This window comes from Cupressus sempervirens, chromosome 11, assembly GCF_028749045.1.
Source record: "Cupressus sempervirens isolate cs-2001-9-10 chromosome 11, ASM2874904v1, whole genome shotgun sequence".
Classification (NCBI taxonomy): Eukaryota; Viridiplantae; Streptophyta; class Pinopsida; order Cupressales; family Cupressaceae; genus Cupressus; species Cupressus sempervirens.
Window position 1 is genome coordinate 600,572,056 of NC_143128.1, and position 13,843 is coordinate 600,585,898.

General features: G+C 34.3%; 1 protein-coding gene across 2 annotated transcripts in view; it reads left to right on the forward strand.

The window, feature by feature from the left end:
- The window catches only part of LOC149531106 (Methylthiotransferase), a 123,685-nt gene that overhangs the window by 99,789 nt on the left and 10,053 nt on the right, over positions 1-13,843 (forward strand). For both annotated transcript variants that reach the window (XM_089811764.1, XM_089811765.1), the window contains one exon: positions 5,746-5,906. In XM_089811764.1, the coding sequence (XP_089667890.1) occupies positions 5,746-5,906 (161 nt within the window). The remainder of the gene's footprint in view (positions 1-5,745; positions 5,907-13,843) is intronic.

Sequence of the window (13,843 nt, forward strand, 5' to 3'; positions counted from 1 at the left end):
CAAGGCTAGATTTCACATAGAATTTCCATACTTTCTTCTCCTTATCTCCCCCAAAGCAAGATCAATAACATTGACATGCAAGGGCACATACACCTTGCATTTCTTCCCTCTTCTCACCATGAGAAGAGACTCTACACTTCCATGGAGTCCAACTAACCCATTCCCCCATACTTGGTCACTTCTTCCTTATCCAAGCATGAGTAATGCTATTACACCCTTCACAAATTCCCTTATTCAAAATCAAAAGATGAACACAATAAGAATGAAATCAAAACCAAAATCCCATCCCCTTACATTACAACAACACAAAATACATGAAGCACATATGCAAGAGAATGAAATAACATACTAATCTATTTGCAAACAAGAACAAGAATTCCATGGCAATGGAGGTGACCAACCTTCACAAGTGTTATGGTAAAATGGTGTTTGAGAAGAGCCTCATCCCTTTTGCTTCCTTCAATCGAAAACCCTAATGTCTCTAAAAGTAGAGAATGGGTGAACACCCTCTAACTCCTCCATGGGCCTCTAAAAAACTTTCAAATTCTACCCACCTATCAGCATTAAATTCAGAATTGACCCTTAGTCCTTTGGCTTCACTTTTCCCCTATCATAAATGCAAGATTGGAAAGAACTATGGTTTTGGAGAAAGGTCAAGGGTTCACTCAATTTTCGCAACATGTGGGAAATGGGATATTAAAAGGGTCACCAAGGCCACTAGGGGGGTCCAATAGTGTCAGAGATGTTCCTAACCCACACCCCTAAGACTTAGGTATTTAGATTTGGCTAAAATTGGCCCCTAGGACCACTTTTTGGCTTCTAGAAGTGGCTAGAAAAAATTGTATCCAAATAACCTAATTGATGGAACTTTACAAGTATCTCAAATTAAAGGGGTTTAATTAGGTTCTTAATAGGTCAGTTAGGTTTAGGGTTACATTGCCAACCTTAGAGACACGTCATTGCATATACACATGACAAGTGTTAAGTGACACTGTAAAATCACATTACACAACATTGACATGTCATTAATTACATAGTGAAATCACCTAATACAACATACAGATTACGATCATGAATTAAATCACTTAACAATGAGGTTCAAATCTCTTCATTAGATTCAACCTGTTTTTACAATTTACACATATGGTTGGTTATTGTTTCTCCAATAATTTCTATGGTAACTTTCCTGCACACTCAATTTGAATATCAGTAGCTTGATAAAATCACGTATATAAACCAAGTTGCATAATCAATTGAATCTACACCTGATAAAACATAATTGATTGCATGATCAAAATATCATAACATATTCATCAATTCGAATTAAAATACTTAACTATCTGAATGCATATAACATAATCACCAAGGTACCATAAATAACATCATCATCGTAAGGTAAAACACCACATAGCATCATTAGTACAATTTAATGTTTAAACAATCAAACAATGTAGCAAGTCTCGAATCAAAGGTATCAAAACATGAACGTAACAACTGATCTCAATTTCCATTTGAACACCTAAACAATAAAACCTTAATTCATATCCATCATCATAATCATCTAAGTCCATAACTTTCTATCACCTAATTATGCAGATGTATCCTAGAAAACACATGTAATGTTTATGATTTAAACCATAATTTTGGGTAATCGAATAACTTATCCCAATACAAAAGTATAACCTCTTGTACGCGATACCCTAACAACCTTAACACATTGTGATGTACTTATAATATTTAAAATTTAGCTACTTAAGGGCACTTCTAGTGAGTTGATAAACTGTCTTCGGATTTCCAATGATTCATAAAAGGGTAAGTATTAAATTATATAGTTGCAACAATCATAAAATCGTTATACGTAAGATAGCCAGCATTTATCAAAATGTCCTCTACATGGTTTCTATTAAGAACAACAACATTTCCCCACACCGTTGCCTTGTTGTGCTCATATATCCATTCAAATCTCCTATAAAGGATTTAATAGAGAAATTCATTTTTAAATAAGTACATACGGGGAGGGGTCTTACACTTTAACACAACGGTAAAGTGTGAGCTCCATATGGGAGGTCTTTAGTTTGAATCCACTCAAGCTTAACACATAAAAATAATTAATATCCATAAATAATAATAATAAATACTATAGGCTTCGGCTGTTTACCTATATTAAAATAAAAAATAAAAAATTAAATAAGCAAAATACCTATGAATAAATTAATATAAATAACTTGGTATTACATAAGTAACTGAGTTTATCAACTATTAAAAAAATCCTAAACTATGTTAAGTAAGATCTAATATAATACCTTTCAATTTTTATTTATATATTCCTTGTGAACATATTGACCACTTGTATCTTCTTTTTCTTAACAGAATTACATATGTATATTTACTGCTGTACAGTGAGTGTATTCTGATTTATGTCAATGCATGTAAAACTGACTTGATGAATATATTATTGCTGCAAATGTAATAGCATTTACTGTGTTGTATATATTTTCCAAATGCAGCAAATGTATCTTAATAAATATGAATAGGATGAGGCATGTCTCTTGAAGGACATGACTGTACGTGGCTTAAGCCACTTAGGGTCATGCCCTACAAGGGACATACCCTGTCTGCAAAGACACAGCTCTTTAATCACAGGTTTAATCAAACTACGATCTGCATAATATTATCGGTGTTAATACTGCCAATTCTCCTTGGAATAGATTCAGTCAGTCTTGAATTATATATTGATAATGTTTATTATTGTTATCTTGATGATAATCAATACATATAATTAATAAATAACAATGGATAAGTAGGAGATATTTTCCATAGCAAGTCAAATTGTGATATTGCTATCAGGATTTAACTATGTAGTTTTTTGTCTCAAACTCATTGACCCATATTTCATGAGTAGTGATTCACACATGAATCCATCTCTCATGAGAATAAATGGAACACTTAGCACACATTGGATCTAAGTGATGCTCACAGAGGTGAAGCACTGGGACTACATAGTTAAATCCCGATAGAAATATCACAAATAACAAATGAATATGTATTTATGTATGTATAGCATTATCTAATGATTATTATCAGGAACAATGATGATAAACTTAGTAATCATGATATTTTGATAAACACAAATTATGATCAAATTATTCCAATTGATTGCTATAACATTAACAATCGAGTTAGGGACTTGGCTTTAAGGAGAAAAGTATGAATAATTTTTAAAAGAAGGGGTATGCCCTGCATAGTTGATGAAGGGGCCAACATTAGGTCACACCCTTAGGTAGAATGGACGAGGGGTGGTATATATGTTACAAGCTAGGGTTGTCATTGCACCAAAAGATTGACCTATTATTTCCCGATACAACTGCTAGACTTATAGGACATAGGAGGCGTTTAAGCCATGCCACAAATCATGAATGGGAACATTGGCGGTTAGTCCAACAAATCCCCCCTTAGTGTTACTAGAGGAGATTAGAACTTGTGACCAACCTCTGATACCACTTGTTACAAGCCAGGGTTGTCATTGCACCACAAGATTGACCTGTCAATGTCCGATGCAACCACTAGACTTATAAAACACAGGAGGTGGTTAAGCCATGTCATGAATCCCGAAGGGGACCATTGGCAGTTAGTTTGACAATATTGAGGAAACAAACAAAAAGATGGAAAAGATTTAATATAAAGAGGAAGGTCAAATCACACAGTAAGAAATACCAAGGGAAACGTGGGGAAAGCGATAAAAGACACAAGAAAAATAATAATACATTTGCAATTGTCCCTAGACAAAGACCTGCAATAAGGCATCGAGAACAAGGGCATGGTCTTGGAGTAGATAGTAGAGTGACCTTTTAGGGAGGGTATTAATACAATATTTTTATATTTAACTTATAATGGTCATTTAAACAGACTAGTTAGCTATGGTAGCTTTTTATTATGTCTTTAGTTCTTGGTCCTTCAGTTAGGAAAAGGTTTGCAATTGCTTATTTAAGTAGTTTTCCTATCCTTTGTATTATATTAACTATCTTTTTAATACTATCTTCCCTGAGGACGCGTCAACCCCAAAAAAGCCAGTGTTCTGGGGACGGGGATGTCCTTGTCCCGAGGACTTCATTGGGGACTTTCATCTGTCCCCAATTTTTTAACACAAATAATTTAAAAAATAAACAAAAAAGTCACTTTTGCCATCCTCGTTTGTTGTTTCCCTGTCCCCAAAATCAGCAAAAAATTTTGCCGTCTCCTTTCGTCCCTGTCCAGGAAACTCTGGGGAACATAGTTTTAATAACCATCCTGAAATTACATCATATAATAATCAAGTCAATACAATTATTGCTCCAACCATAGAACATTTGAACAAGGCAAGCACTATTACATGGGTGGGTACGACTATAGGAAAATAAACTTGATAAAAGTTTTCCTTTTGATGATTGAAGGTAATATAGGGTTTATAAAGGTCCTTGGGAAGATGTATAGCATCAAGAATGGCACTAGATTTTGGAGCAATAGATTCAATTGTCAATCTTTAGGATCCTGCGTTTAACAAATTAAAGGCTAGGATGGATATGATTACTCTTTCACAAAAAGACCCTATGGGATGGTGAACATGACATGGGAAGGATTCATCAGAGCTAAGACAACTTGCCATCATAGGTTGGTAGTTCTACTATTGCAATGAGAAATTGGTCCACTTATAACTTCATCCATTTGATGAGATGAATAAGATTACCTTTAGATGAGCGGGAAAAACTAGTTGCAATTCATACATCATTTTGCCTTGAGAATTTGGGATCGGTAGACTCCTAACTATTGATAAACTTTAGCCGCTTGTGGGGATGTTGATAAACAACAATCATGGGGATGGAACTTCAATATTGGTTGGAGTTCCATTGGATGAGCCATATCTTGATAAACAATGTGACCCATGTTTAGAGAGATCTTTGGTAGTACTAGTGATAATGTAGTTGAGGCATAGTGGTACTTCATGGTGCATACTATATCATTTTTTTTCTTTGTTTATAAAAAATCCGGATTTGAACAATGAAATCTTAAATCGTTGTCTTAATTTTTATTGTTGCTATATTGTCATTGGTGATATAAACCGTGATAAATTTTGCAAAAAAGTTAAAACCTCGGTTCTAATTTTTATTGGTGCTATGTTGTCAGCACTGATCAACCATGTTGATATCAAATCTGATATGTTACTTGAATGTCTTAACTTAGATTTTGATGTCATATGCAATCAAATTTGATAACAATGAATGTCCATACTTATACATACAAACTCTCTCTCTCTCTCTCTCTCTCTCTCTCTCTCAACTGGAATGTCTTAACTTAGATTTTGATGTCATATGCAATCAAATTCGATAAAAATGAATGTCCATACTTATACATACAAACTCTCTCTCTCTCTCTCTCTCTCTCTCTCTCGCTCTCTCTCTCTCTCTCACACACACACACACACACACACACACACATCAAGAAAAATAGAATAGGTAAATGCATTAGATTTCTTGATGAGGATGTGTTTTCTTCAAAGCAATTGAATAATCTTATGCCAGCATTAAACATTTTTGATGATGTTTAGAAACAATTGAAATATCTTATTTCAATGTTAAACATATTTGATGTTGTTTAGAAGCAATTGAAATATCTTATTTTAATGTTAAACATATTTGATGATGTTGCTTTCATTATCAATAATCACATGCCTTAGGATGTCACTTATGTTTTTAATATTCTCATTTTTAGGAACACCTGCTGCTAGAATGAAAAAGGTCAATAGTTCAGAGGTAAAGAGGCGAAGTCGTGAGTTAACGACTATTTTCGAATCATTTGTGCCATACGCTGGCATGGAAGGCCGTGTAGAGAGAATATGGATAACAGATACTGCTTCTGATGGTATCCATTTGGTACGCACAATTTTTAATTTATAAACATGCATTATTTCAACACAAATGGTATTGTTGGATGCAGCAGGTTTAGAAAATCTGTTTGTGATTTCCTGTTGGCAGTTGGTATTTAGCAGTTTCTTCAAATAGGAAAGTGTCGTAACCGATGTCAAATACTGGTATTGGTGCTGGGAAAATGGCTTGCAAGATAGTGCTTGAAGATACATATTTTAATAATTTCTTAGTCTGTGAACATACTTCATTCTTTTATGGTCTTATCCATGTTTATCGATACAGTTGAAAGTTAAAGCAGTCCAGAACATATATAATCATTCAATAGGAAAATTAAAACTCCTAATGTGATTTTTGGTCAACAGTAACTTGGCTTGAAATTTATGACTGATGTCTCGCTACAACTATTTTTCAGTCTGATACTACTGGTTCCAAAGGAGTCAAGTACATCCTCCCTTGATTTGCTGTATGTGTGCCAAGCAAATGTTTATAGTTATCTTTTCGCTCATAACTTCATCTTTATCTAGAAATTTATCTTTGTCTATAACTCTCTAATTTATTCTAGCCGTTTCATTTACAGACTGAATCAATCCTTGTCATTTTCACACTTTTGACAGGCCTCTTGAAGTTTTTTAACAATTCAATACTGTTTTCTGCCACTTATGAATTTGTTATGCATTATCACTTAATCCAAAATGTTGATTTGCATGCAACAAGTGTGTCCTGACCCAATTTGTTGTCTTGCATCCAACATTCCGTTGTTCAAGGTTGGTGGTGCTTTTTGATTAACTGGCTTCACATATTGCACAAAATCATAGGTACCTTAATGCTTCTACCGTTCCAGACAACACCTGTAATTCCTTCTTAAGTTATTACCTCCTCATTTACTCCTGGTCCATTCTCATGCATTCCCTCAACATACCTCCATGGAGCTATAATTTTCCCCAGTAAAATCTAATTGGATATCCTGTAGTTCAGGGTCTCATTTCTAGCAGTCACCATCAGATTGTGCTGGATATTGGCTTCTATAGAAGCTCTTATCTTTTTCATATCAATGATGTTGATGTCTTCTTAATTCATAATTCCTTGAATAGTGTCACAATCTGTAAGTAGGTGTATCTAATGATAGTTGGATATGGCCCTTTGGTAGGGAGTATCGCTATTCTTTTGCCTGCTACAAGGCTAAGTTAATCCCTTCTTTTACAAATAGTTTGTAGTAACCCCAACCGCTTATAACTTCGTCAAACACCAAATTCTTTTATAATTCAGTTGTTTGACACTTTGCAAGCAAGCTCTGATGCCACTGGAAGAAACCCTGTTGGCTCTCAAACAATTTGTGCTAAAGATTGATTTTTATTTTTTGTTCTTGAGGTTTTGCAATTTTGATACAAGAATATACCAGCAAACTAGAAGATTTTGCAATAATAATTTCAACTCAAATATTTAGATATTACATAGGGAATATACAGCTGGAAGATTCCAGATTTCAATATCAACTTAGATATTGAGTATTTTCACAAAATATCAACAACCCAGTTGATAAAATATCCCCTATTATCTAAATCAACAATACCTAGAAAAATTAGAAGTTACAATCCATGAACTTACAGGTAAGATATGCCTTGAAACCCTCTGAAATGAAGAGTAGCAGCAACAAAGAATTCTTCAACCAACAAATGCAACTGCAGATTTGGAAAATGCTGCTCCTAAAGTGCAGATAGAAAATAACACCCAGCAACAGATATAAATTGGTGCTCAACCAACTCCAAATTAACCAACACACAATTTGATATAAAATTTTCCGTGAATCCCTTCAGAAATTCCAGAGCAACCTCCAATAGCAAGAAAAATTTATCTTCTTCTTAGCAACAATTAATATGGTAGGAGAAATAACAAATTGTATACTTTAGCACAATTTGCCAAGCAATCTTAGAATTGAATCTAGAATACTTCAACTGTAGATACCAAACCCTTATACTTCAGCAAGGGCACAAAAATCAGAACTTCAGAAGTGTCACAAAGACAACAAAAGAAGATAAGATAATCGAATAAGTGGATTTTTTTCTCATCAAATGTCCTCATATTTATAATCTCCAAATGGCATTAGTTTCTCAAAAGGACTCCACTTAAGAAGCTTTCTCTACACAACATTAAAATATAATAAAGTGCTATTAATATAATTTATTAATTGCTTTTGGCTCCAAAAATGACCTTTTCCACCATAACTTAATATTTTGACACGCAAGGCCACTATTTCTTGTTCCCAGGATTTAAAACTTTTCGTCTCGGTTCCAACGAGCTATGATACTGAGGTGACCAACCGACAATAGCAACAAAAATAGCACCCTCAATGTATTTAGATGAATATTAATAATAATTCACCTGTCTTGCGAAAACAACTGAAGAAGCATTAGAATCAAAATTTGACAACACCAAAGTGATCTTGATGATGAAAGACGGTGAATGAACCTGACGGGGTGACTTATTATAAATAGATGCTCCCTCCAAGATTCTTAGAGCCCAAATCGGAAGCCCGAAATAAAAATTGAGAGCATCACCCAACTCCTCTTAACTCAATTGAATTCATCGAAACCACCAATTTGACTTACTATAAATAGTAAGTCCTTCAAGTGGAGCCAAAACACAACATAGGCTACTAAAAAGCCTATAACCCCAAAATTGAGACCCTCAAATCCCACTGTTAGTTCACGAGGGTCGCAATGGTGAACTAACCAAGCCAACTGCAAGAACTTGCTAAAAATAGGGACATTACATAGTTCCTCCACCATTTGTCGTGGAGTCTTGTGTATTATGCCTTCCAAGGACGTGTTGCATTCTCTTCTTTGCTGTTTCATTATCAAATGATTGTTCTCCTCTATGGATATCTTGGCTACTCTTGTCAAAATTTCTAAGTGTTAAATGACATTATTATTAATATCTTAAGAGTGGTAGATCCATTACTACATGACATGTGTGGGGATGCTGTTCAACAAGGCTGCTGCTATACCTTTAGCATTTTGTTGAATTCATTGCTTTTAATTCTGTTTTTGTGGGAACTAATCGAAGACCTACATTTTATATATATGTATGTATGTATAAACAAGGAATTCCTTTAAATTGTCAAAGCAGTTTAACTATGCTAAATAGATCTGCAACTAAATTATAATATGAAATAAAATAGTCCAATTCATTATTTAATAAAATAAAATAATATAATATTAAATTTAAAACTAATATAAATATTCAAGAATTATTAAATCTAAATTTATAACATAGATAAAGTTTAAAATAATATTCTTTCAATTATTAAGAATATAAATAATAAATATGTTCAATTTTATTTATCCTGTGATAAATTCATTATAATTTAAAATTTAAGTTGAATATTTTAAAATATTATAGGGGCATCTCACAAGTTCTTCTGTCATTTTATCATGATCGCTGCAAATGTATTAACATTACCTCTTCGGTATATGTTTTCCAAGAGCAACAATCTTTCTCTTGTATTGTGGAAAACACATGGAGAGACATGTCCATTCATTATTTTTTAATTTAATATAACAATTAATTATTTAACTATATATATATATATATTCAGTTTAGTCTTGTGGGTTCATCCAACTGAAGCTACCAAACATTAACACTCCTTAGCTAGGGAGGATTTACACATAGATATTACGCCATTGGTAATGTACAAAATGACAAAATTTAAGTATATCTTTGATCAAAAGATATCCACCATTTTGATATCATGAGTATTGGCCTCCAAAATATCAACATATGATATTCACCAAACACTTTGAGTAATGACATGTAGAATAGCAGCATATGATATTCACCAAGTACTCAATCAGGTAATCTGCAAAATATCAGCATATGATATTCACCAAATGCCTATCATATATCTATACAAACAACTCATAGACCATCAAGCGAATGGCATTTAACACTTAGTTGTTGATTTTGCAAGATATAATTTATCATGATCTATTTCAACATTTACATAAAATGTATATAATGATTTAAGTTATTGTAAGATCATCACCTTTCAAAAACTTATGCAAATACAAGTGATAATCCATTTGGAAGTTGTCACTTACTCATGATGTACTCAGGGGGTAGGCCCATTGAAATCATACAGTCACACATATGGACTTTCAAACTCCCTTTGAATATCAATCATTTGAGCTTCTCATCCAATGAAGCTTCTGATGGAGCTTCAGACTCCCTCTAAATCATTATGACCAAAATCCTCAAGAATCAACTGAAAAATATCCTCTATTTGTTCCCTCTATCATGAAAGCATGCTTTGATTCACATTAACATGAGTAAATGTAATAAGTTGTGGATTTATCGTTAAGCTTAACAACACCAAACATTTAGGGTAATGTGGCTTCCATCTAAAGCTTTAAACACATGCATCAACCACTCAACTTCCTCGTTCAATGTTGCCTTAGATGGATGTTCTAGATTTCCTCAGAATGTTATTTCCTTCTATTAGAAGATATATCTTCAGCCTTCGACTCAGTCTCATGATTTGCAAGCCTCAAGCTGTTTCTCTCTTGAATGCAATCATGACCCATTCTGAAAACATTTCAGCAAGGGATTACAAATGTTTCATCAAACTAAATGATCCCAAAGGGAAATACCAAAGATAGAAGTGTACAATATTTATTGTCCTAATGCTATAGCATGTATTGATTACCTATGAAATACTTATCTCTTTACATATGTGGTACTCGTTAATTCTCATCAAGCTCACATCAGAATGTTGAGCACATCGTAACATGTAATGTTTGACAAAATTGGCAATGTTTGATAATGTCTTCTGTCTATACCATTCACTTCATAGATGTTTTTCTGTTCAAGATATTGCTATCATCAATCAATCAATATTGTTGTCCCTCTATTTCTGAAATCAAAATTAGGTGTATAATCCTCCTTTCTCGAAATTAAACATCAGTCAATTTGAGGGGATGAGTCAACACACAATTATTTGGGCAGAAATTCATTATCAGCATCAAACTCCATATCACTTCTTGTGCCATTACTCACAGGTCCAGACTACTTCACAAACAATAATTTCCTTGGAATGATTTCACATTCAACTCGTGAGAGTTGCACTAGCAACGGCTATACGTCAGATTTAATGATATCTATCTCTTAAATAAAAAAGGTGACCTCAACTATGAATATTAGTGTCAGTTTTTAGAATGAAGCAATAAACCATTTGTAGTGCCCTATATCCAAATAATAATATGCTCAATCAATTATTTCATTAATGGCATTGACAATTTGCAATATATCTATAGTTAGCAACCTTCAATTTTATTTTATTTTGATAGGTAAAAGGCCAAAGCCATTCGATTATATATATAACAAAAAGTTAATACATTGTGATTCACTCTGTTCAAACGGGCACTGGTAGGAAAGAACGGAGAAGAAAACCTCCAGTCTTGGTTGAGACTTTTGTCCTATTCAAAATTACATATTAAAAGGGGCATACCCCAGTATGCATAAAGTTATGATGATACATATATTATATGTTTCGACATGCTGCATTAATGATAACTTTCCAGTGTAATACGCCATCATTTGATAGAGTTGGGTAATGCCTGTCCTGCTTCTGCTTTCTGTCATAAACTTTAAACTCATTGAAATTGTTAGTAAGGGTAAAAATCAAATCTTTCTTTAATAAATTTATATAATGGGCTTCTTTTTCTCAAATAGTTATTGCTTAGGCCTATGAATATGTTTATGTCAAGGGTTATTAGAGTTAAAGGTAAGAATATAATTCCAACCAGTAATTGTTCATTATAATCTGAACCTATTGGGAGCCCTAGGCTGATAGTGGGTTTCTGATAAGAGTGGGACAATGAGACAATCATGAACAGCAACAATGAGATTGAACTCTTAAAAGATATAGAAGCACAATTATAACTTGAATCCAAAGTTCCAAACATTAATCTTCTAATGCAACCTCAGAATGGGCATAATGAGACTACTGATTACCTTGAAGCAACCTTTGAGGCACTATCATAAAACTTCTTTGAAGCGTTAGAATAGTGAGGAAATGATCAAATTAAGCAACCTTTTGATTCTAGTTGTTCTGAAATGTATTACTTAGGAATCATAAACTAGGTTTGAGTTTTATTAGAATAATATAAATTGCCTTTAAACCTGTCCAAATTTGATGATTCTTTGATGCGTTTTAACTTGTAATTATAATTCTCATTATTTCTTGGTTTCAAATTTCAAAAAAAATCAATTTAATATATCAATGCAATTCAGAAAAGAACAGGTGCCAGCATTAGCGACCCCTCTATGTGATTGCTTGAGCAAAAGAGCAACTGAAGTGGCAAAAAAGATAGGGTCCAGACCAGCGATCAACATGAGTGCTCAAAAGAAGACAAAATCCGACACTGATTAAGATCCAAAAAGAAAAGAAACAAGTCCACACCAGATCTAAGATAATAATCTATATCTTGCTATACTCAAAGGATCATATAGGATTAAATCTACAGAACCATGAAGGCAGAAAGCCAAAAAGGAGTGTACAAAACTGAATTTGAGTATAACAGTCAAGATGCCAAGCAACGGGGAAACAACACGAAAGAGACATAAACAAGAGGACAAGCCACCCAAGACGGAAAATCACCAAGCAGAAAACACCACGAAATCAGCATAGCGCTAGGGACAGAACCAGAGAACCCCTCCAGAAGCTCAAAACGGGGAAGGGAGTGAGCCCTGCAAAAGCAGCCACCGGAGAAGGACAATCGAGTGCAAAACAAAGTTAATCTCCCAAAATATCCTCCATCATGAAGTACCATTCCAAGCCCCTTCAGTCGACACAGATACGCGTGTTGGTGGCGGCTAGAAGAAACATCCAGTTATGGGTGATTTGATCCATACACTGCATAAAGGCTCTCTTGTCTTGCATAATTAGAATGGGGAAAACTTCAACCGGCTTATCCCAAACATTGGACTCGCTTCTCTTGGGGATGCAAAGGTCATCATCTATGATACTTGAGACTGCATCTAGTTCATAGAGAAAGGGAGCTTTACAAACTGCCTTACAAAAATCCCTAAGCGCCATTTTATCCCTAGCTATGTGTAAAATGGTAGCTATAAGCATAGCCACAATGTCAGAGTTATGCTTGGGTCTATCAGCTAAAGCAGAAAATTCCTTACCTAGAATAATCTTGATTGCTCGAAGAACTAGACGGTCCTTGGATTTAACCATCTTGCTGATTCTAAGGACAAAAATCTCCCCCACAAATGCCATCTCTCTAAGACCAGGCTTCATCCTAATCAACGTGTCCATCCTACGAACCTTAAAGATAAAAGCACAAAAAGGCCACTATTAGACCCCAACAACACTCTAATCTCAATTGTGAATTCGCAAAGTAAACTGTTAAGGTTCTTAAATAGGAGGGGCATCATCATTAGGGGGTACCTTCTCTTTGGGAGTTCGTGCCGAAAATTCAGAAGATCTCATAACAAGATTTCCATAATTAATTGCTGCATTGATATGTCATATACCAATTGTGTAGTCCAAAATTCGTGAGTTTGTAGATAATAAGGTACAAAAAACTAAATTGAAAGTGATTGGAGAAATGTGTGGAAAGATTTGCCAAAATTTGGAGAGGGAGCCGCTATTTACCATGATTAATTCCCTCCTATCTCACTTACCAAAGGTGCCTGATTATGATGGTTACAAAGATTAAATAGTGCACATCCACACTAGTCGGTGTATCTACAATAATGACTATTTAATGATTTTTGAAAAATTGGGTGAAATTGGGCAAGAGCTACCCTAGAGGGTTGCATCTCTGACCCATTATTGTGTCGATGAAGATTCATTGGAATTATAGATAGTGGAAGTTTGGCCATCAGCTCTAGAGTGTGCAAAGGCATCTGCTATATTGTTGCCTTCTCTATATATA